This window comes from Pleurodeles waltl, chromosome 7, assembly GCF_031143425.1.
Source record: "Pleurodeles waltl isolate 20211129_DDA chromosome 7, aPleWal1.hap1.20221129, whole genome shotgun sequence".
Classification (NCBI taxonomy): domain Eukaryota; kingdom Metazoa; phylum Chordata; class Amphibia; order Caudata; family Salamandridae; genus Pleurodeles; species Pleurodeles waltl.
Genome location: NC_090446.1, coordinates 1,049,519,253 through 1,049,543,031, shown reverse-complemented (window position 1 = coordinate 1,049,543,031; position 23,779 = coordinate 1,049,519,253). Strand labels below are relative to the sequence as shown.

At 48.4% G+C, this 23,779-nt stretch overlaps 1 protein-coding gene across 6 annotated transcripts in view; it reads right to left on the bottom strand.

Annotated features, from left to right (window-relative positions):
- The window catches only part of BPTF (bromodomain PHD finger transcription factor), a 1,198,927-nt gene that overhangs the window by 32,535 nt on the left and 1,142,613 nt on the right, over nucleotides 1-23,779 (bottom strand). For all 6 annotated transcript variants that reach the window (XM_069199907.1, XM_069199908.1, XM_069199910.1 and 3 more), the window contains one exon: nucleotides 22,982-23,066. In XM_069199907.1, the coding sequence (XP_069056008.1) occupies nucleotides 22,982-23,066 (85 nt within the window). The remainder of the gene's footprint in view (nucleotides 1-22,981; nucleotides 23,067-23,779) is intronic.

Here is a 23,779-nt window from a genome sequence, read left to right as displayed (position 1 = left end):
ATATATTTTGGAAGAATTGTGGCTCCATTTTCGTATGTTAATTTATATCCTTTATGAGTTATACTCAAGTGAAATGTTTAGGAGATGCAGTAGTTTGTGATTTGTTGTGTACATTCCCCTGAAGACTACTCTCCATATTAAAGCAGGGGCCCTCTATCTTCTAGGTGGATATTTACTGAGAACTCCAGCTATTTCAAGAGGTTCTCAGTCAACTGGCTTTGGCAAAATGCCTTCAACAGTCAGTCACTGAGGTAGGGGAAGACTGGCACCCCTAGAACTCCAAAGATAGGCAGCGATTACTGTTATAATCTCTGAACACTCGAAGGACACTGCTGAGGCCCAAGGGGAGCACAGCAAACAAAGTGTTTGTGGCCCACCTTAAACGCACAGGCAGTCTCTTTGGACATGCAGTATGGGGATATGAAAATATACATTCTACAGGTCCAAAACCACATTCCAGGCTCCAGGGCAGCAGGAATCTGAACAAGTTGAACATTTTGAACTTGCACTTCCACAGGAAGGTGTTGAGAAGGCAAATATCTAAGACAGGATGGAGGTTTCTGTCCTTTGTAGGCACAACTGAACTAGCAGGAAAAAAAACACCCAGTCCCTACGTGTGAGACTGCTACTCGCTCTATGGACAAAAGAGCCTGTACTTGCTGGCACAGAACAACCATATGATCCTCAGAGTAGTGGTCTGAAGTGGTAATGCGTTGCCAGCCCTACTGAATGGCTGCAAAAGTGCACTAAAGGAGCTTAGAGGTTGCCCCTGGTGGGTCAGGTTGTTGTCTGTTGGGCCAGTGGCCATGACAATGAAAGGGCTGGCAGTGCAGGCAGTAGAGCTTGATGATGTTCATATGCCAAGCTTGTGACATCCACAAAAAGGGCAGGATTGATGGGAAATTGCCTGACTGAAATTGGAAGGCCCAAAGAGTATGGTGTGACTTGGCTGTCCTTAAAATGCTCTAGGGCCAAAACCGCCTTCTCACCACGCAGCGGAAGCTGGTGAACATCATGATCACCAATGATGTTTGGAAGCCAGTAGAACTAATCCAGGTGTGGAGCAGAAGCACCACATTGGTTGCCATAGCCCTACCCAGACAATCTGTGATGTCCAGACCTGAGTGGGTGAACAATTTGGCAGCATCCGGACCATTCTAAATAGTGCGTGGATGTGGAAACCTGGTAAACAGCTTGTATTAAGCAACCTTGAGGCATGACTGGTTGGAGTGAACATTTGCTTGCCAAACATCAATGTATCCTCATGTGGGTCTTCCTCCAGCACAAGTGGCATCAGTGCTGACAGACGTTCAATGGGCCGTCATAGATTTCAGTGTGGATCCCGACAGTAGTAAAGAACCCAAAGCGAGTCAAAGGGGCTCCGACGACACAGACAGGGAAAATGCCAGCAGTAATCTGACTGGAAGTCCCTGCGGATCCTTGGGCCCAAAGGCACGTCAAAGTGAGATAGAAGCAAGGCAAAGATGCACAACATCTTTTTGAAAGGCCTTGAACTACTGCAACATTGCTGATGGACCCAAAAACTCGTCGCGCATCGGGATCAGGGATGGAATTGACTCCTCAGTGGAACTGGTGGTTTACAAATGCTTTTCCCCCTAAGACAAGAATGTGCCACACGTATTTATTCTATTGTAGCCTGCACAATTAGTTACAGGGCCATATATTTGGAACGCTACACCCTTCTTATACTTTTCTTGTGTTCTCGTAGGAGAAGACTTTCTCTCCAGACTAAGGATGCTGTTCTGTATCTCTGGCACAGTACGATGAGGACATTGTTTTACTATATTACAGCATCCGTGCTGAACTCAGCAATAGGCACTTTGCGCTGGTAATCACTGAACTACTGTGAGCTGTGACAGAGATGCAACCCTGCTGACCCTGACCTTCATCCTAAGAAGGAAGATAGCTGTGCAGGAGGAATGTGCAGGCTGCTCATTTAGACTGGCGCATTCGTTAAGGCACTAAGGCAGCTTTGTGACAGATAATGGCAAGGTATGGGGTTAAGATCATTCCAACAACTCTGGCAGAAGGGTACTTCCGTTATGCTTTCTCTAGTATTGGTGTACAAGTTACTTCCCTTCGGTAACAATATATATGATAGAGACATATTCTAGTTGCAGATTCCTTACCATAGAATTTTCCCCCAGGCGTCAGACTGGATTCAGATATTTTTTTCTTTGAGCAATAACCTTGTGTCGGTCGAATCCGCAGGCATTGTTGGTGTCGTAGTCGGCGTGATGACGTCGGGAGTAGTACACAGACGCTGCCTCGGTGCAGTGATGTCAGTTTCTTTTAACGACTTTCCACACCAAAGCACTGAGATTGGTGCGCCATAGCTAAGGTCCTGAATGGGGAATTCCTGTCCCTAGAAATCAGTTCACAAGAGGGGAGGATGGCTGGGCCGGTATGGAATCTACAACTAGAATATGTCTCTACCAGATATATTGTTACCAAAGGTAAGTAACTTGTACATCTGATATACACTTCTAGTTGCAGAGTCCTTACCTTAGAATAGATACCCCAAGCAATGCCATCCGCGAAGGTGGGCTGCGAACCAAGATCACACTAGAAAGTCCTGCAGGACCAAACAACCAAAGTAGCCGTTCTGACTGTCCAGGCAGTAATGTTTAGTAAACGTGTGCAAGGATGCCCATGTAGCTGCCTGGAGCCCTCAGGGCTACTTGACTACTTGGCCAAAGCGTAATGCCAAGAAGTACCTATCGGGAAATGGTATGTTTTTGCACCGCCTTCCCTTTCTTCGCACCCACATATCCAACAGAGTTGATCGTCCATCCGGGAAATCTTTAGTATGATTTAGATACGACGCCAATGCTCTTTTTGGGCCCAGAGGATGGAGTTTCTCCTCCTCATGAGAAGGATGTGGGGGTGCGTAAAAAGTAGGCAAGGTGATGGACTGGCCTACATGAAAAGGCGTCACAACCTTGGGAAGGAACGAAGGAAGCCTTAGTGCGCAACACCAGTTTGTCAAGTATGGGGGCTTTGAAGAAAGAGCCTAAAGCAAGCAGAGGTGATGGCAACAAGAACAACAGTCTTGAAAGTGAGGAGCCGTAAAGGGCAAGTATGCATCGGCTCGAATGGAGTACACATTAAGAAAGTAAGGACAAGATTGAAGTCCCAGTGAGGCATTATAAATGGAGTGGAAGGAAATAAATGGGTGTGACTGTAGGAAGTGGGCTCTGTATATACTATTTCAAAGTAAGAAATAGTGTGCACAAGGTCCAAGGGTTCCCCTTAGAGGTAAGATGGCAAAAACAGATAATGCTAATGCTCTATTTTGTGGTAGTGTGGTCGAGCAGTAGGCTTATCAGAGGGTAGTGTTAAGCATTTGTTGTACACACGCAGGCAATAAATGAGGAACACACACTCAAAGACTTACTCTAGGCCAATAGGTTTTTATATAGAAAAATATATTTTCTTAGTTTATTTTAAGAGCCACAGGTTCAAGATTTACAAATAATACTTCAAATGAAAGGTATTTCACTCAGGTATTCTAGGGTCTAGAATAAACACAATAGCATGTACAGTTTTGACAAAAATGGCAATAAGCTATTTTAAAAGTGGACACAGTGCAAAAATCAACAGTTCCTGGGGGAGGAAAGTAATTGTTAAGTTCACAGGTAAGTAAAACACTTACAGGGTTCAAAGTTGGGTCCAAGGTAGCCCACCTTTGGGGGTTCAAGGCAACCCCAAAGTTAACACATCAGCAGCTCAGGGCCGGTCAGGTGCAGTGGTCAAAGAGGTTCCCAAAACACATAGGCTTCACTGGAGAACAGGGGTGCCCTGGTTCCAGTCTGCCAGCAGGTAAGTACCCACGTCCTCGGAGGGCAGACCAGGGGGGTTTTGTAGGGCACCGGGGGGGACACACAAGCAGGCACAGATAGTACAGCCTCAGCAGCACAAGGGCGGCTGGGTGCAGAGTGCAAACAGGCGTCTGGTTTTGTACTGAAAGCAATGGGGAGACCCGGGGGTCTCTTCAACGACGCAGGGGGGGTAGCCACCACCTGGGCTAGGCACAGGGTCGCCTGGGGGTCGCTCCTGCACTGGAGTTCGGTTCCTTCCGGTCCTGGGGGCTGCGGGTGCAGTGTTGGTTCCAGGCGTTGGGTCCCTTGTTACAGGCAGTCTCGGTCAGTGGGAGCCTCTGGGTTTCCTCTGTAGGCGTCGCTGTGGAGGCTTGGTGGGGGGTCAACTCTGTCTACTCACGGGCTCGCAGTCGCCAGGGAGTCCTCCCTGTAGTGTTGGTTTTCCACAGGTCGAGCTGGGGGCATCGGGAGCAGAGAAGAAAGTCTCACGCTTCCGGCGGGAAACGTGAAGTCCTTGAAGTTGTTTCTTTCTTGCAAGAAAGTTGCAGATGGTTGAACAGAGCCACTGTTCACCGGAGTTTCTTGGTCCTTGGGTGCAGGGCAGTCCTCTGAGGCTTTAGAGGTCGCTGGTCCCTGTTGAATGCGTCGCTGTTGCAGTTTTCTTCGTAGTTGGGAGACAGGCCGGCAGGGCTGGGGCCAAAGCAGTTGTCTCCGTCTTCACTGAAGGGCTTCAGGTCAGCAGTCCTTCGTATTTAGGTTGCAGGAATCTAGTTTCCTAGGCTCTGGGGGCCCCTAAATACTGAATTTAGGGGTGTGTTTAGGTGTAGGAGGGCAGTAGCCAATGGCTACTGTCCTTGAGGGTGGCTACACCCTCTTTGTGCCTCCTCCCTGTGGGGAGTGGGGCACATCCCTAATCCATTTGTGGGAATCCTCCAAAATCAAGATGGAGGATTTCTAAAAGTAAGAGTCACCTCAGCTCAGGACACCTTAGGGGCTGTGCTGACTGGGGGTTGACTCCTCCTTGTTTTTCTCATTATCTCCTCCAGCCTTGCCGCCAAAAGTGGGGGCAGTGGCCGGAGGGGTGGGCATTTCCAATAGCTGGGATGCCCTGGGGTGCTGTAACCCCTCACCTCTTTGTGAGCTCAGAGCAAGATATAGTGGACTATGTACTAGGCCTACGTTCCAGGATGGCAGAGTACATAGAAAAGACAAGCAAAAACCTTGAGGCCAGCCAACAGCTCCAGAAGATGTGGTATGACCAAAAGGCTGCTATGGTTGAATTTCAGCCAGGGCAGACAGTCTGGGTTCTGGAGCCTGTGGCTCCCAGGGCACTTCAGGACAGATGGAGTGGCCCTTACACAGTACTAGAGAAGAAGAGTGAGGTCACCTACCTGGTGGACCTAGGCACTAGCAGGACCCCCAAGGGGGCGATCCATGTTAATCACCTGAAACTCTTCCATGACAGGGCAGATGTGAGCCTGTTGATGGTTACAGATGAGGACCAGGAAGCAGAGAGTGAACCTCTCCCTGATCTTCCCCCCACTGACCCTAAAGATGGCACAGTAGATGGAGTTACCTATTCAGACACCCTCTCTGGCCAACAGCAGGCTGACTGCAGGCAAGTCCTCCAGCAGTTTGCTGAGCTCTTTTCCCTAACCCCTGGTCAGACACACCTGTGTACCCATGATGTAGACACAGGAGGCAGCATGCCTGTCAAAAACAAAAAGTTTAGACAGTCTGATCAAGTTAGGGAAAGCATCAAAGTGGAAGTCCACAAGATGCTGGAATTGGGAGTGATTGAGCACTCTGACAGCCCCTGGGCTAGCCAAGTGGTCTTAGTCCCCAAACCTCACACAAAAGATGACAAGAGAGAGATGAGGTTCTGTGTGGACTACAGAGGACTTAATTCTGTCACCAAGACAGATGCCCATCCCATTCCAAGGGTAGAGAAGTTAATAGACAAATTGGGTGCTGCCAAATACTTATGTACCTTTGACTTGACAGCAGGGTACTGGCAAATCAGAATGGCACCAGGAGCAAACAAGAAAAGAGCAAACGAGAAAACAGCATTCTCTACACTTGATGGGCACCTTCAGTTTACTGTGATGCCCTTTGGCTTAAATAATGCCCCCGCCTCCTTCCAAAGGTTGCTGAATCAAGTTCTTGCTGCTTGGAATCCTTCAGTGCAGCTTATCTTGAAGATATTGCTGTCTCTGTCTCCAACTGGCAGGATCACCTGTTCCACCTGAAGAAGGTTTTGCAGGCCCTGCAAGCAGCAGGCCTCTCTATCAAGGTATCTGAATGTCAGATAGGGCAGGGTACTGTGGTTTACTTGGGACACCTTATAGGTGGAGGCCAAGTTCAGCCACTTGAACCCAAGATCCAGACTATTCTGGACTGGGTAGCTCCAAAAACCCAGACTCAAATCAGGGAATTCCTTGGCTTGACTGGATACTATAGGAGGTTTTTGAAGGGATATGGATCCATAGTGACACCCCACACAGAACTCACCTCCAAGAAAATGCCCAAGAAGGTAAACTGGACTGTAGAGTGCCAACAGGCCTTTGACACCCTGAAACAAGCTATGTGCACAGCACCAGTTCTTAAAGCTCCAGATTACTCTAAGCAGTTCATTGTGCAGACAGATGCCTCTGAACATGGGATAGGAGCAGTCCTGTCCCAAACAAATGATGATGGCCTTGACCAGCCTGTTGCTTTCATCAGCAGGAGGTTACTCCCCAGGGAGCAGCGTTGGAGTGCCATTGAGAGGGAGGCCTTTGCTGTGGTCTGATCCCTGAAGAAGTTGAGACCATAACTCTTTGGTACTCACTTTGTAGTTCAGACTGACCACAGACCTCTCAGATGGGTCATGCAAATGAAAGGAGAAAACCCTAAACTGTCGAGGTGGTCCATATCCCTACAGGGAATGGACTTTATAGTGGAACACAGACCTGGGACTGCCAATGCAGAGGCCTTTCCAGGTTCTTCCACTTAGAAAATGAAGACTCTCTTGGGAAAGGTTAGTCTCATACTCTTTCGTTTGGGGGGTGGTGTTGTGTAAGGAAATGCCTCCTTGGCATGGTTACCCCCTGACTTTTTGCCTTTGCTGATGCTAAGTTATGATTTGAAAGTGTGCTGGGACCCTGCTAACCAGGCCCCAGCACCAGTGTTCTTTCACTAAACTGTACCTTTGTCTCCACAATTGGCATGACCCTGGCACTCAGGTAACTCCCTTGTAACTGGTACCCCTGGGACCAAGGGCCCTGATGCCAGGGAAGGTCTCTAAGGGCTGCAGCATGTCTTATGCCATCCTGGGGACCCCTCACTCAGCACATGCACACTGCTTCACAGCTTGTGTGTGCTGGTGGGGAGAAAATGACTAAGTCGACATGGCACTTCCCTCAGAGTGCCATGCCAACCTCACACTGCCTGTGGCATAGGTAAGTCACCCCTCTAGCAGGCTTTACAGCCCTAAGGCAGAGTGCACTATACCACAGGTGAGGGCATAGGTGCATGAGCACTATGCCCCTACAGAGTCTAAGCAAAACCTTAGACATTGTAAGTGCAGGGTAGCCATAAGAGTATATGGTCTGGGAGTCTGTCAAACACGAACTCCACAGGACCATAATGGCTACGCTGAAAACTGGGAAGTTTGGTATGAAACGTCTCAGCACAATAAATGCACACTGATGCCAGTGTACAATTTATTGTAAAATACACCCAGAGGGCATCTTAGAGATGCCCCCTGAAAACATACCCGACTTCCAGTGTGGGCTGACTAGTTTTTGCCAGCCTGCCATACACCAGACATGTTGCTGGCCACATGGGGAGAGTGCCTTTGTCACTCTGTGGCCAGGAACAAAGCCTGTAATGGGTGGAGGTGCTTCTCACCTCCCCCTGCAGGAAATGTAACACCTGGCGGTGAGTCTCAAAGGCTCACCCCTTTTGTTAATGGAATGAGTGGGCCCTTTGGGTGGCCACCTGTCTTACCACTGGCTTGACAGATGGCACAGGAGGCACAAACCTCATTTACTTTCTGGGACATGTTGGGCCAATAGAAATGGTTGACTAACCTCTCCCAAGTCTTGGTTTGTCCCAAATGCCCAGCAAGTAGAATGTCATGGGCTAAGGTCAGAATGAACTCCCTAAACTCCTGAGGCACTACCACTCTCCTAGTGGCACCAAGTTTTGGATCTCTGGCCTCAGTGTAAAGGAGTCCATCTTCCCAATAGACCCTGTGGGTTCCACTGGCATTTCCTTTTGTTTCCTCAGCAGCTTGCTGCCTAAGGCCTTGAGAGGGGCATGTTTCTTGCCCCTTGCACAGTTGTTCCCTTGTGGGTTTCCCTGGGCTTAAGAGCTCAAACTGTTAAGGTTCCAACTCTATAAGCTCAGTTCCCTCAGGGGATAGAACTTCTTCCTGAGAAGAGAGGTTCTTTTTCTTTGCTGAAGCTGGTTCCCCAGTCTTCTTTCCTTTTCTCTTGGAGGGTTGGGCTATTATTCCAGACTCCAACACCTCTTTTTCACCCTGAGCCTTGCACTGTGCCCTTGTCTTGACACACACCAGTTCAGGGATACCCAGCATGGCTGCATGGGTTTTGAGTTCTACCTCAGCCCATGCTGAGGACTCCAGATCATTTCCAAGCAGACAGTCTACTGGTATGGTAGAAGAGACTACCACCTGTTTCAGGCCAGTGACCCCTCCCCATTCTAAAGTTACCATAGCCATGGGATGTACTTTGGTCTGATTGTCAGCATTGGTGACTGGGTAAGTTTGTCCAGCCAGGTATTGTCCTGGGGAAACCAGTTTGTCTGTCACCATTGTGACACTGGCACCAGTATCCCTCAGGGCTTCTACACTAGTCCCATTAATAAAGAGCTGCTGCCTGTATTTTGTCATGTTAGGAGGCGAGGCAGCTAGTGTGGCTAGGTCCATCCCACCCTCAGAGACTAATGTAGCTTCAGTGTGGACCCTGATTTGCTCTGGGCACACTGTTGATCCCACCTGGAGACTGGCTATTCCAGTGTTAACTGGAGTAGTAGTTGAAGTGGAACCTTTCTTGGGACAAGCCTTGTCTCCAGTTTGGTGTCCCTGCTGATTAAAGTTACGACACCAGGCCTTTCTGGGATCAAAGTTTTTACCCTTGTACCCAAATGAGGATTGTGAAGAGGCTTTGGACCCTCCCTCCTGAGCAGGTTTTTGGGGCCCTGTAGAAGACTCTTTACTTTTTCCCTTGGATGTCTCAACACTCTTCCCCTGGGAAGTCTTTGTGACCCCTTTCTTTTGGTCACCCCCTGTGAATGTCTTGGTCACCCTAGTCTTGACCCAATGGTCTGCCTTCTTTCCCAATTCTTGGGGAGAAATTGAACCTAGGTCCACCAGATCCTGATGCAGTTTATCATTGAAACAATTACTCAAAAGGTGTTCCTTTATAAACAAATTATACAGCCCTTCATAATTATTTACACCACTGCCATCAATCCAACCATCCAGTGTTTTGACTGAGAAGTCAACAAAATCAACCCAGGTCTGGCTCGAGGATTTTTGAGCCCCCTTGAACCTAATCCTGTACTCCTCAGTTGAGAATCCAAAGCCCTCAATCAGGGTAGCCTTCATGAGGTCATAGCATTCTACATCTTTTCCGGAGAGTGTGAGGAGTCTATCCCTACACTTTCCAGTGAACATTTCCCAAAGGAGAGCACCCCAGTGAGAGTTGTTTACTTTTCTGGTTGCACAGGCCCTCTCAAAAGCTGTGAACCACTTGGTGATATCACCACCATCTTCATATTTTGTTGCAATCCCTTTGGGGATTTTCAGCATGTCAGTATGACCCTATTTAAGCTGCTGCCACCATTGATGGGAGCTTAGCCCATCTCTAGTCTTTCCCTTTCTATGGCTAGGAGCTGTTTCTCCAAAGCCAATCTTTTGGCCATCCTGGCTAGCAGGAGGTCATCTTCATTGAGGCTGCCCTGAATGCTTCCATCGCTGTTGGACTCCCCTGTGGGAGAAGCAGCATCTCTGACTATCACTTGTGGAGTCAGGGTTTGAGAAACCCTGGTCTCCCTAACTAGGACAAGAGGGGGGAAATTCTCCTCCAGGTCACTAGCTTCCCCCTTCTGTAAGGTTGTCTTCTGAGGTGTTGTCTCTAGCAAACTCTGCCAAAAGCTCCTGTAGCTGTACTTTGGTAGGGTTTGATCCAGTTTTTATCTTTTTAATTTTACAGAGAGTCCTTAACTCTGACATCCTAAGATGCAGGTAAGGGGTGAGGTTGAGCACTACCATCATCTCATCTGTACTAGACATTATTTCTCTAAAAGTTAGGATGCTTTTTAAGAATCTAAAACTATCTCTAAAACTTAATCCAAACTTTTACAACACTTTTAAACTCTAAAAGAAATGCTAACAGGGACTAACACAAGGCCCTAGCAGGACTTAAATTTGGAAAAATAGCTCAAATTTCAAAAATCTGTTTGACAATTTTTGGAATTTAGTCATGTGATCAGGTATTGGCTGAGTAGTCCAGCAAATGCAAAGTCTTGTACCCCACCGCTGATCCACCAATGTAGGAAGCTGGCTCTGTATATACTATTTCAAAGTACGAAATAGTGTGCACAGAGTCCAAGGGTTCCCCTTAGAGGTAAGATAGTGGCAAAAAGAGATAACTCTAATGCTCTATTTTGTGGCAGTGTGGTTGAGCAGTGGGCTTATCAGAGGGTAGTGTTAAGCATTTGTTGTACACACACATGCAATAAATTAGGAACACACACTCAAAGACTTACTCCAGGCCAATAGGTGTTTATATAGAAAAATATATTTTCTTAGTTTATTTTAAGAACCACAGGTTCAAGATTTACAAGTAATACTTCAAATGAAAGGTATTTCACTCCGGTATTCTAGGAACTTTGAATAATAACAATAGCATGTACAGTTTTGACAAAAATGGCAATAAGCTATTTTAAAAGTGGACATAGTGCAGAAATCAACAGTTCCTGGGAGAGGTAAGTAATTGTTAAGTTCACAGGTAAGTAAAACACTTACAGGGTTCAAAGTTGGGTCCAAGGTAGCCCACCATTGGGGGTTCAAGGCAACCCCAAAGTTACCACACCAGCAGCTCGGGCCGGTCAGGTGCAGAGGTCCAAGAGGTGCCCAAAACCCATAGGCTTCACTGGAGAACTGGGGTGCCCCGGTTCCAGTTTGCCAGCAGGTAAGTACTTGCGTCCTCGGAGGGTAGACCAGGGGGGTTTCGTAGGGCACTGGGGGGGGGGGGGGGGGGGGGGGGGGGGGGGCTGTGCACAAGCAGGCACAGAAAGTACACCCTCAGCGGCACAGGGCGGCCGGGTGCAGAGTGCAAACAGGCATCGGGTTTTGTATTGAAAGCAATGGGGAGACCCAGGGGTCTCTTCAACGATGCAGGCAGGCACAGGGGGGCTTCTCGGGGTAGCCACCACCAGGGCTAGGCAGAGGGTCGCTCCTGCACTGGAGTTCCGGTCCTGGGGGCTGCGGGTGCAGTGTTGGTTCCAGGCGTCGGGTCCCTTGTTACAGGCAGTCGCGGTCAGGGGGAGCCTCTGGGCTTCCTCTGCAGGCGTCGCTGTGGGGGGGGGGGGGTAGTCAGGGGGCTCACCTCTGGCTACTCACGGGCTCGCAGTTGCCGGGGAGTCCTCCCTGTAGTGTTGGTTTTCCGCAGGTCGAGCCGGGGGCGTCGGGTGCAGAGTAGAAAGTCTCACGCTTCCGGCGGGAAAAGTGAAGTCCTTGAAGTTGTTGCTTTGTTGCAAGAAAGTTGCAGATGGTTGAACAGAGCCGCTTTTCACCAGAGTTTCTTGGTTCTTGGGTGCAGGGCAGTCCTCTGAGGCTTCAGAGGTCGCTGGTCCCTGTTGGATGCGTCCCTGTTTCAGTTTTCTTTGAAGTTGGGAGACAGGCCGGTAGGGCTGGGGCCAAAGCAGTTGTCCTCTCCGTCTTTACTGAAGGGCTTCAGGTCAGCAGTCCTTCTTCTTTAAGTTGCAGGAATCTAGTTTCCTAGGTTCTAGGGGACCCTAAATACTGAATTTAGGGGTGTGTATAGGTCTGGGAGGGCAGTAGCCAATGGCTACTATCCTTGAGGGTGGCTACACCTTCTTTGTGCCTCCTCCCTGTGGGGGGGGGAGGGGGCACATCCCTAATCCTATTGGGGGAATCCTCCATCCACAAGATGGAGGATTTCTAAAAGTAAGAGTCACCTCAGCTCAGGACACCTTAGGGGCTGTCCTGACTGGGGGGTGACTCCTCCTTGTTTTTCTCATTATCTCCTCCAGCCTTGCCGCCAAAAGTAGGGGCAGTGGCCGGAGGGGTGGGCATCTCCACTAGCTGGGATGCCCTGGGGTGCTGTAACAAAAGGGGTGAGCCAGGTGTTAGTTCCTGCAGGGGGAGGTGAGAAGCACCTCCACCCAGTACAGGCTTTGTTCCTGGCCATGGAGTGACAAAGGCACTCTCCCCATGTGGCCAGCAACATGTCTGGTGTGTGGCAGGCTGGCAAAAACTAGTCAGCCCACACTGGAAGTCGAGTATGTTTTCAGGGGGCATCTCTAAGATGCCCTCTGGGTGTATTTTATAATAAATTGAACAGTCATCAGTGTGCATTTATTGTGCTGAGAAGTTTGATACCAAACTTCCCAGTTTTCAGTCTAGCCATTATGGTGCTGTGGAGTTTGTGTTTGACAGACTCCCAGACCATATACTCTTATGGCTACCCTGCACTTACAATGTATAACGTTTTGCTTAGACACTGTAGGGGCATAGTGCTCACCTATGCCCTCACCTGTGGTATAGTGCACTCTGCCTTAGGGCTGTAAGGCCTGCTAGAGGGGTGACTTGCCTATGCCACAGGCAGTGTGAGGTTGGCATGGCCCTCTGAGGGGAGTGCCATGTCGACTTCGTCATTTTCTCCCCACCAGCACACACAAGCTGTGAAGCAGTGTGCATGTGCTGAGTGAGGGGTCCCCAGGGTGGGTTAAGACATGCTGCAGCCCTTAGAGACCTTCCCTGGCATCAGGGCCCTTGGTACCAGGGGTACCAGTTACAAGGGACCTACCTGAGTGCCAGGGTTGTGCCAATTGTGGAGACAAAGGTACAGTTTAGGGAAAGAACACTGGTGCTGGGGCCTGGTTAGTAGGGTCCCAGCACACTTTCAAATCATAACTAAGCATCAGCAAAGGCAAACAGTCAGGGGGTAACCATGACAAGGAGGCATTTCCTTACAGTGACCTTTAAGGAATTGATTGACAATACAAGACTTAAAGAGTGAGGGCTGATCAGGTAACCTAAGAAAGGCTGAAATAGCTGATAAATACCCTGCTAGACTAAAAAAAAGGATGAACAAAAGAACCTCAGAAAGAGAAGCAGAGAGGGGATAAACAGATTTGTTGGTACACCATGCCATAAATTTATGCCGAAAGGCATACACCGTTTGGTGGAGGGATGCCTGGCTGCCAAGATAACGTCACAGACTTTGAGTGGAAGGTCAAAAGCAGTCAACTGCCGGCGCACAAGCTCCACACATGAAGGCGGAGATCCGTCCCATGCTGCTGCGATATAAGATCCTGTTGAATAGGCAGTCTTAGTGGAGGATCCGTGGCCATGCTCAATAGCTTGGGATACCATATGCTCAGTGCCCGGTCCGGAGCCAATAAGATAACTTGGGCCCGGTCGTTCTTGATCTTCTCGAGAAGTGATATAGGCAGAAAGGTGTAAAGGAGGCTGGAGTTCCACTTGAGACGAAAAGTGTCTGTCACCTTGCAAACTCCAATGCACAAAACAGCTGACATTGTGCGTTCTCTGTGGAGGCAAACAGATCTAACCACGGCTGTCCCCACTGCTGAAAGAGACCATGCGCCATCTCCGGATGGAGATGCCATTCGTGATCGGCTATGCATCGACGGCTGAGTTAGTCTACTCTGGCGTTCAGAGAGCCCGCCAGATGTTGAACCACCAGGGTAATGTCCAGATGTTCCAGCCATGTCTAGAGGCGTAGTGGCACATGACAAAATGTCCAGGACCCTATTCCGCCATGTTTGTTGCAGTACCATATGGCAGTAGTGTTGTCTGTGAACATTTGAACTACTTTCCCTTTGAGAGAGGGAAGAAATGCTTTCAACGCAAGCCTGATCGCCTGGAGCTCCAGAAGATTGATTTGGAGCCCAGACTCCGCTGAAGAACAGAGGCCTCTGATCTCCGCCTCTCCCAAGTGGCTGCCCCATCTCAGAAGTGATGCATCTGTGACTATGGATAGATCTGGCTGGGGAAGGGAGAGTGATCTGCCGTGGACCCAACGTGGATTTAGAAAGACCCCACTGCAGGTCTTTCGCAGTTCCCTCCGAGATCTGGACCATGTCAGACAGATTTCCCTTATGCTGCGCCCACTGGAACTTCAAGTCCCACTGCAGAGCCCGCATATGCCACCTGGCATGTGTCACTAGCAGGATGCATGAGGCCATGAGGCCCAGCAGCCTCAGAGTCAGTCTCACCGAAACCCAAGACAGAGGCTGAAAGATCGGAATCATAGCCTGAATATCTTGGACTCGCTTTTTGGGAGATTAAGCCCAAAACTGCAGTGTCCATTACAGCTCTGATGAAAGGGGGCGTCTGAGAGGGAATTAGGTGTGAGTTCGGCATGTCTACAGTGTACCCCAGCGTGTGCAGGAGGTGCTCCGTAGTCTGAAGGTGGGAGACGACTTTCTGGGGTGAGTCCGCATTCAACAGCCAGTTGTCAACGTAGGGGAAGACTGAAATCCCCAACCTGAGCAGATGAGCTGCAACCACCGCCATCACTTTGGTGAACACCTGAGAAGTGCTGGTGAAGCCGAAGCGGAGCACGGTAAATTGAAAGTGCTCGTGACCTACCATGAATCGTAGGTAATGTCTGTGGGCAGGCAAGATGGGAATGTGGACATAAGCGGCCTGCAAGTCCAACGCTATCATCCAGTCTCCTGGGTGGCAGACAGGACCTGAGCCAGGGTGAGCATTTTGAATTTCTCCTTCTTAAGGAAGTAATTGAGGTCCCGGATAGAACATAAGCCATTGTCCTTTTTGGGCACCAGAAAGTAGCAGGAATAACCACCATGACCTAATTCTGGCGCAGGGACCTTCTCTATGGCTCCCTTGGCCAAGAGAGCTGCAACTTCCTGGGGGAGAAGTGCCAAATGATTCTCTGGAAAATGGCTGACTGATGGACGCATGGCTGGTGGGGCAGACTCGAAGGGGACGGAGTAGCGCCTTCGAACATTCTGCAAAACGCACCTATCCGTAGTGATGGATTCCCAGTGGGGCAGGTGATGGCGAATCTTGCCACCAACTTAATCGGAGTAAGGGGATGGATTAGGAGGGTTTGGAGGCTGCAGCGAGAGCAGGGGTGGACTGGGCAGACCTCAGGTTCTCTGTCCCACGCCCACGTGGGATGTTGCGTCCCCGGCCAAGCAACGGCTGAACAGCATGGGTGGCATGGATGGTGGGATGGGGACGCGACAGAGAGCCCCTTCCTTGGCTACAAAAGGGGCGAAAGGCAGACTGTTGGGGGAGATGGGCAGTGGAAAGGCCGAGGGACTGAGCTGTAGCCTGGGAGTCCTTGAATTTCTCCAAAGCGGAGTCCGCCTTGTCTCCAAAGAGACGTGAGCCAACAAGGGGCAGGTCTATAAGAGTCTGTTGGACATCCCCCCAAAAAAACAGATGTACGCCACCAGGCGTGGTGCTTCATGGCCACCGTCATCGCAACTGATCTTCCTACAGTGCCGGCCGTGTCCTATATCGCATCTCTCCCATTAGAGCTTCAGAGTCAATAGCACTGGCCTTCTCCGGTATCTGCAGCAGAACCCGTGCGACCGTATCCCACAGAGAGTGGGTATAGCGACCCAAAAGGCATGCAATGTTCGTGGACTGCACCGCAAGACTGGAGAAAGAAAACACCTTACCAAATCATTCCAGCCTTTGTGATTCCCTATCCGGGGGTGTGGAAGGGAATGCGCCTGAGGAAGAGGAAGCCGGGAAGACAAGTCTCACAGGTGTGGGGTGTTGGGACAGGAATTTAGGGTCGTTCAGGGCGGACCGATGGCAGCGTGCGATAGTCCTCTTCACAGAAGCCCCTGTGTTGGGTCTGGACCAAGTACCTAATAGGACATTGGTAAGGGCTTCACTGAAAGGCAGGAAGGGCTCAGATGTGGAAGCACCTGGCTAAAGCACCTCCGTCAGGAGATTTGACCTGACCTGAACAGTAGGCAGCTATAGGCAAAGGACCTTTGCCGCGCCCTACTGACCACCATAGAATAAGTTGCTCCCTCTGCCGTAACCATGGTAGGAGGAGACAGCATGCCAGCGTCTGGAGAAGTGTCCAACCACTGGCCTCGCCCAACTCATGTTCCCAGTCCAAATTAGGGTCATCCTGGAATTCATAAGGGTCCAGGGACCCCTCCAATCCTTCCCGGAATTCGAACACAGAAGAAAAAGGGTCACAATCTGACCTGGGTGAATGGGCCCCATTTAAGACGGTGGCGTCGGCCAATGCCGTTCCGAGTCGTCAGGGATGAGGATTGGGTTGACATCGATGGTGGGCACCACCGACGTTGGGAGCGTCGGCAATCGAACCGGCGCCGGGGAAGGTACGAATGGCACCGGTGTGGATCCGAAAGCAGATCCAGAGTAGACCCTGGTGGCTGGAGCAGAACCCACAGCCTCCCATCCCACCCCACCCCCCCCAAATGAACCCCTTGGGCCTGAAGGTGCCGTATCGGGATCGCCTGCCCAAAAATGAGGCACATGGCCTCATAAAATGATTTCAATTGGGCAGGGATCGCTCCGGCTCCTGGAAACTCGGGGAAGCGTGGAGCGGATCCAGAAGCAGGCTCTGAAGACAAAGGCCTCTAGCATCTATGCTCCTCCCATGTCGCATCAGTCGAGCGACGGTGTGAAGTTGAAGGGTGACAGGATCTCTTCGACTTCTTCTTCTGCACCTGGCTAAAGCACCTCCGTCAGGAGATTTGACCTGACCTGAACAGTAGGCAGCTATAGGCAAAGGACCTTTGCCGCGCCCTACTGACCACCATAGAATAAGTTGCTCCCTCTGCCGTAACCATGGTAGGAGGAGACAGCATGCCAGCGTCTGGAGAAGTGTCCAGCCACTGGCCTCGCCCAACTCATGTTCCCAGTCCAAATTAGGGTCATCCTGGAATTCATAAGGGTCCAGGGACCCCTCCAATCCTTCCCGGAATTCGAACACAGAAGAAAAAGGGTCACAATCTGACCTGGGTGAATGGGCCCCATTTAAGACGGTGGCGTCGGCCAATGCCGTTCCGAGTCGTCAGGGATGAGGATTGGGTTGACATCGATGGTGGGCACCACCGACGTTGGGAGCGTCGGCAATCGAACCGGCGCCGGGGAAGGTACGAATGGCACCGGTGTGGATCCGAAAGCAGATCCAGAGTAGACCCTGGTGGCTGGAGCAGAACCCACAGCCTCCCATCCCACCCCACCCCCCCCAAATGAACCCCTTGGGCCTGAAGGTGCCGTATCGGGATCGCCTGCCCAAAAATGAGGCACATGGCCTCATAAAATGATTTCAATTGGGCAGGGATCGCTCCGGCTCCTGGAAACTCGGGGAAGCGTGGAGCGGATCCAGAAGCAGGCTCTGAAGACAAAGGCCTCTAGCATCTATGCTCCTCCCATGTCGCATCAGTCGAGCGACGGTGTGAAGTTGAAGGGTGACAGGATCTCTTCGACTTCTTCTTCTGACCCTGTCCCAAGACTTTGAAGAAGAAGAAGAATGATGGTGGCTCCATGAGTGTCCTCGAGACCTTCCCCTCGAGCTAGACTGGGACCTACGCAGAGTCGAGTGCCAGGCACTCAGAGTACAACTTTGGGTCATCTTCGCGCTCCAAGCACTACAAACAGACCCGACACGGATCCGTCACAGACATCATGTGATGACAGTCCTCGCACGGTTTGAAACTTGACTTCGGGATATCCTCGACACACTAAAAACTCACCAAAAAACTCAACAAAAGGGTCGAAATCGGTCAAAAAGAGACCAGGGTAGCTCTCTCCGGATCAGCGTGTGGCACGGAAAGAAAATAACTGATGTCACTGCGGTGAGGCAGCGTCTATGTACTACTCCCAACATCATCAAGGCGACTACGACGCTAACGACGCCCGCTTAGTCGACCAATGCCATCTACCGATGTGCAAGGGTACTGCTCGAAGAAAAAATCTCCAGATCCAGTCTGAAGCCTGGGGGAAAATTCTAAGGTAAGGAATCTTCAACTAGAAGTCTCTATCAGATACTAGTGACAGACAACCACTGCCATCACTTTTGTAAACACGAGGGGCAATGGTAAGGTCAAAATGGAGCACAGCAAACTAGAAATGCTTCTGGCTCACCATGAACTGCTTGAAGCGCCTGTCGGCCTGCAGGACGAGGATGAGGAAATATGCCTCCTGCATGTCCATCGCTACCATGCAGCCTCCCGAGTCAAGGGCAGACAATTTTGCTTCCCTATCTGGTGGTGAGGCAGCAAAAGAGTTTTGAATACCCTTACTCAAGGTCTGCAGTACAAGGCTCTCAGGAGTAGGTTGCCAAGTTCAGAAGGAAGGGTTGGGTGGTAATCTCCACCATCTGGAGAGACCTGGGTCGCATTACAAAGGTGGCTAGGTCTTTGAAGCTTCCCGTCCTGGAATATCCATCCTGCTTGGAGAAAGTCAACAGCCCCACCGAGAGCAGGCTTTTGTCTCTGAACGTTGGATCTCACCCCAGGGGGTCAGAAATGTGGCTAAGGTGGCTGAACTGGTCAGGAACAGTCAGTTAACACACTAGTGCACCGGTATTGATAAATCCAACACTGGCATCTTTGTGGGTTCACCAATATGAGATGTTCGATACCAAACATCCCTATCTTCAGTAGCTGGGGAACTCGTAATGACCAGTGTCCAGCACTTGTATTCAAAATGGCTTCCCTGGTCACTTACTAAGTATGAGAATAATATTTTTGCGTGAAATGCTATTGTTGTTCCTTTTTTGCGAGTTGAGTGTGTCCAAAGTTTTGCCTTGAGATTAACTCCTGCAGCTTCATGACACATTTGAATAATTTTTTTAATCCACCTATCAATGGTACTATTTGTAAATGGTGTTCCTTTGTTGGTGTATGCAAAAGACACAAAGAGTTGCTTTTCTTTCCAGACTGATTCACTTTTTGCAATATAATGCATTACTGCCCTTCTGGCATCTAATGTGGAGAGTGCTCTTTTTGCTGAAGTTTTTGCATCTGGAAAGGAACTTGGTATCTGGATTTATTGATTGATGAGGAAAAAGGATACGACATTTGGCAACAAATACAGGTCTGTCCTCATGACTATTCAGTCTTTATGTATTTGCATATATGTATTGTGAGTCAATGTATCTCACTTACTCTATGTAGCGACGTCATTGCTACTAATAAGGCTGTTTTGAAAGTAACCATTTTTAAAGATGCGTTGTGGGGAGAGTCAAAAGGCTTCCTCGTTAGTTGTGTTAACACTATATTTAAATTCCAATTTGGTGCTGGCACTTTCCTTAGGCGTTCTAACTTTTTTGCTCCCTTAAGAAATCTTTTCATTACTAGTGTGTTGAAGAAAACCCCTCTCTATATAGCCTCTTGTAGAGGCCACTAAAGCACCCAAGTGTATCATTACGGCAGCATAACTGAGTTTGCTGTCGAACGATTGCGTAAGGTAACGCAAGAATGTTGTATCCTTTGCATTGTATTGTAATAAGGAATGTGTGTCACCAAATTTAATATATTTTCCACTTAGCCGATTAACATAATCTTGTTGTTGGTCTTCTTGCTTCTCTGTGAACCACCATTCTGGTAGATTTAAGTGTCTACATTCTATGTCCTCAGGAGCCAAGCTGTTAGTCTCAGCATCTATGGTTCAGGATGGAGAACTTTTCCTCCCTGCATTGAGAGTACATCTTGAATTGTTGGTGATTTCCGCTCATTGTCTTGTGTCAGTCCTATAAGGTATGCAAACGAGGTCTGTTTTGCCCACTGTGGTGCTATTTGAATTAGGGTCACTGGAGACTGTTTACACTTGTTGGTTGCCTTGTGTAATAGTGGAATTGGGGGGAAAGCGTAAGCAAATTTCCCTGACCAGTCTATCGACAAAGCATTCCCCAGAGACTGGGGGTGTGGGTGCCCGGATGACAAGAATTGGCATTTTGCGTTCTCTGGTGTTGCAAACAGATCTATGTTTGGTGTTCCCCACTGGTTGAAAATCTGTTTGAATACTGTTGGTTTGAGTTCCCAGTGTGATTTGGATGGTTGTCTGCTCAGTATGTTTTCTTGAACATTGTCCTTAATTGGCAGATGTATTATAGTTATGCTTATTTGTTTCTGAATGGCCCGACTCCAGATGTTTTGTGCTAGCCTTGATATTACCAGTGATTTAATTCCCTGTGTGATGAGGCAGAACATTGTTTTTGTGTTTTCTGTTTGAAATAACCATGATTTTCCCCACAGCTGCTTCTGAAAGGCTCTTAAGGCTAGGAACATTGTCTTTAGTTCTAACACACTGACATGTTGGACTGCTTCGTAGTCTCTCCAAAGTCCTCTGATCTTGCATCTTCCCTTATAAGCTCCGTAACCTATATTCAAGGCGGCTGTTGAAATGGTTATTGTGGAAGCTGGGTCTGAGAATGTTCGTCCAAACGCAATATTTGTTTTGTTTCACCATTTCATCTGTTCCTGCACTTTCTGTGTTACAACCCCTAGATCTTCCCAACTCCCTGTGGTTTGTGACCATTGATTTTGAAGCCATTCCTGCACTCGTCTCATATGTAGTCTACATGCTATGAGAGGGTGATGCAAGATGCCATTTTCCTTAGCATCTTACCCGTATTCCTCACTGCCAGAGGGTGTCCTTTCTGGTACAGGTGAACCTTTTGTAGTAAGGACTGTATTATTTTCTTGTCAGGGTATACTATCCCCTCCATTTAATTGATTCTCGCTCCAAGAAACAACTTTTCTTGTTCTGGTGTGCATGACGATTTCTCTCTGCTTAGAGAAAACCCCAGATTGTGAAAGGCTGACATCACTATGTCTGTGTTGCTGCATCTGTGCTGTGAATCTGCTTTCAATAACCAGTCATCTAAATAGGGATAAACACATATTCCATGTCTTCTTAAGTGTGCTGTCACTGCTGCCAAACACTTTGCAAACACTCTTGGTGCTGATTTGATTTCGAATTCAAGCACCTTGAACTGAAAATGTTCTCAATTTACCACAAAGCGCAAGTATTTTATGTGCTTGTTGCTCACTGGGATATGGAGATATGCAACTTTTAGATCTATTGTCACAAGCAATCAGAGTCAGCCGGCACTGTGTCTCTGATTTAAGGTAGATCCTTTGAGGAGTGCTTATATTTCTCATCGGCCCTTGGCGTTTAGGACTGGCATGTTGCTGGTTCCTTAAAGGCCTCTCTTGCTTGATCCAGTATATTTGGCAACATGGGAAGTATTAATTTCATTTTGCTTTATGATGGAAGCAAGGTCTCCAATAAAGAGCAAGACTGCACTTTCTCCTCCTCCATGTTGTATTTATCTGCTGCTCTTTTTAGGAGTTGGTTATACATCCTGACGTCACCTGGGGGTGAAGGTCTCGAGGGATAAGCATCTATTCTTTCCTCTGGGGAGTTTGCTTCCAGATCCTGCCACTGAGTTTCGAAGTACTTGGACCCTTGTCTGTCCTGGAACATCCCCTTTAATTCTAGGTATCGTCCTCGAAGATTATGTCTTGCTCTTCCTCTTCTAGAGGTTCAGGTGTTGTAGGTGGCTTGAGATCGTCGATGTCTTTCTCCTCCTCTGCCTGTTTCGTCAAGGCTTTCTGCAGAATTCTATACCTTTTCAAAGAAGTGTCAAACTCATTCCTCTTCTGAAGAACTGCTGCCATTTCAGCCTCGATTCCGTCGAGGCTTTCTGCATAATTCTATACTTTTTCAAAGAACTGTCAAACTCATTCTTCTTCTGAAGAACTGGTGCAATTTCAGGCTCGAGGTGCCTTTTCTTACGTTCAATTTCTGCTGACTGAGCTTCAGCTTCGAATAGGGGTGTGGAGGTCAACTTTCTTTTCAACATCAATCTTCACTCTACGGCTTAATTTCTCCCAGCTCTCCAAGCGACCTTGTGGCCTTTTCAGAAGTCATGCCGCCGGCAGTATCCATGACATGGGACCATAGGGGATCTTTCAACCTGTGCTTGCTCTTTGTCAGCGAAATCTTCAAAGCAGCTTTGCCTGATTTTGAGTCTGATGAACGAGACTCGTCCCTGCATGCTTCTTCCAGGCTTTTTTCTTTTGGCTTCCGATGTTTTGCTACATGAATGACCCTCATCTCGAACTCCAACCCCTTTCCTTTGGCCACCTCAGCGATACTCTCCTCCTCACTTGACAACCCCAGGTCTCTCAGGGGTCTCCCCTGGACCTGCATAGTGTGATGTGCATTCCTCTGCTTTTCTCTCACCTTTAGAGTCTTCGATTTTACAGCACAGGAGTTGCAGTCGTCGCTTTTGTGACCTTATGTGGCTATCCTTTTGTGCGAATTTGTGGTGGCACCTTGGGCAGAAACAAAATTGAGTGTTTTCCAACTCACCCAGAGCAAGGCCCTCCCCCTCTTCCCGAGCATTCGCCGATGTGAATTGGTGTGCTTCTCTCCAAGTACGATCTTTTCTTGCCTTAACTCTCAATTCTTCCTTTGATTCAATGGTTGAAGAGCCTTCAGTGATGCTGCCAGACTCAACAGTGGAAAAAAAGAATCTGAAGATCGCAAGCATTCATGGAAATTTCCAGGGAGGGCACATGATGTCAGAAATGGATGAACGAGGTGGGACCAACAACACCCAAAAAAAAGACAGGAAGGACTACTAAGACACAAACAACTCTGGACCCAACCACTAAATGGCAGAATAATGCCCAGCATGTGAATCCAGAAAAGATTCATGCAAAAATCTTGCTGAAAAATGGTACTGATACAAGATGGCTTCAGCAAAGGACTAAAGTAATGTTACAAAACAAACTATACATTGTAATGTTTTCTAATATTGTAGAAATATTTAGGAAAACATACACATATGGTTGACAAACTTGAACACAATTCTTACCCATTGGTTCTTTAATAACACCATAATAATCTGGTGCATCAACTGGATCTACTGGTTCTAGGAAAGGCCAAGCCATCTTGTGGGCCTACATGGGGTACAAAAAAACAATTATGAGTGGTTTCAATTCTAAACTTGTACTCAAGTGATTATGGATATAATATTGAAGTTACAATTGTGCTACAACGTTTTGAAATATCCTCTACACAAAGATTAGAACTATACACACAAGGACTAGAGATATTGTTTTTAAACCAGAATAATAAACAGAACTACTGGTCAAGTTCTTGAAGCATGCTGCATATATGGCCACTCCTAGGAATCTTACATGCATTTTACTTTAATAAAAAGAAATTTCCAGACCAGAGAAGCCAACCCCAGAACTCTTTTGCTAGCCATGCTCCGCTTAAAACACTTCAGAGTTGTAAGCTTTTTCTTCAGAAAAGTCTTTGGTCAGCAGCTGAGTCTCAAAGTTGCCAGAAAACCCAGTAGATCTCATCCGCACAGTGGCATCTCACAACCCCATAACCCAAATAAAGATCTGCTATGTCAGTTACATCAAGGCAAAGCTGCACAGATACTGCGATTACTGTCATTTTTTACTATGCCTAGGTGCATCTAGCCAGCAAGCAGAGCACAATGGTGACAGAGGCACTACACTACATTATTTGAAATCCTGCCCTTCCTGGGCCTATAGGACAAGAGTTTTTCTGAACTTTTGCTGACTAAAAGAGAATCACCAGACTCTTAAGGTGTAATGAGCGGGAATACCAATTTCTTTTTTTTTTTTTTTTTTAAACA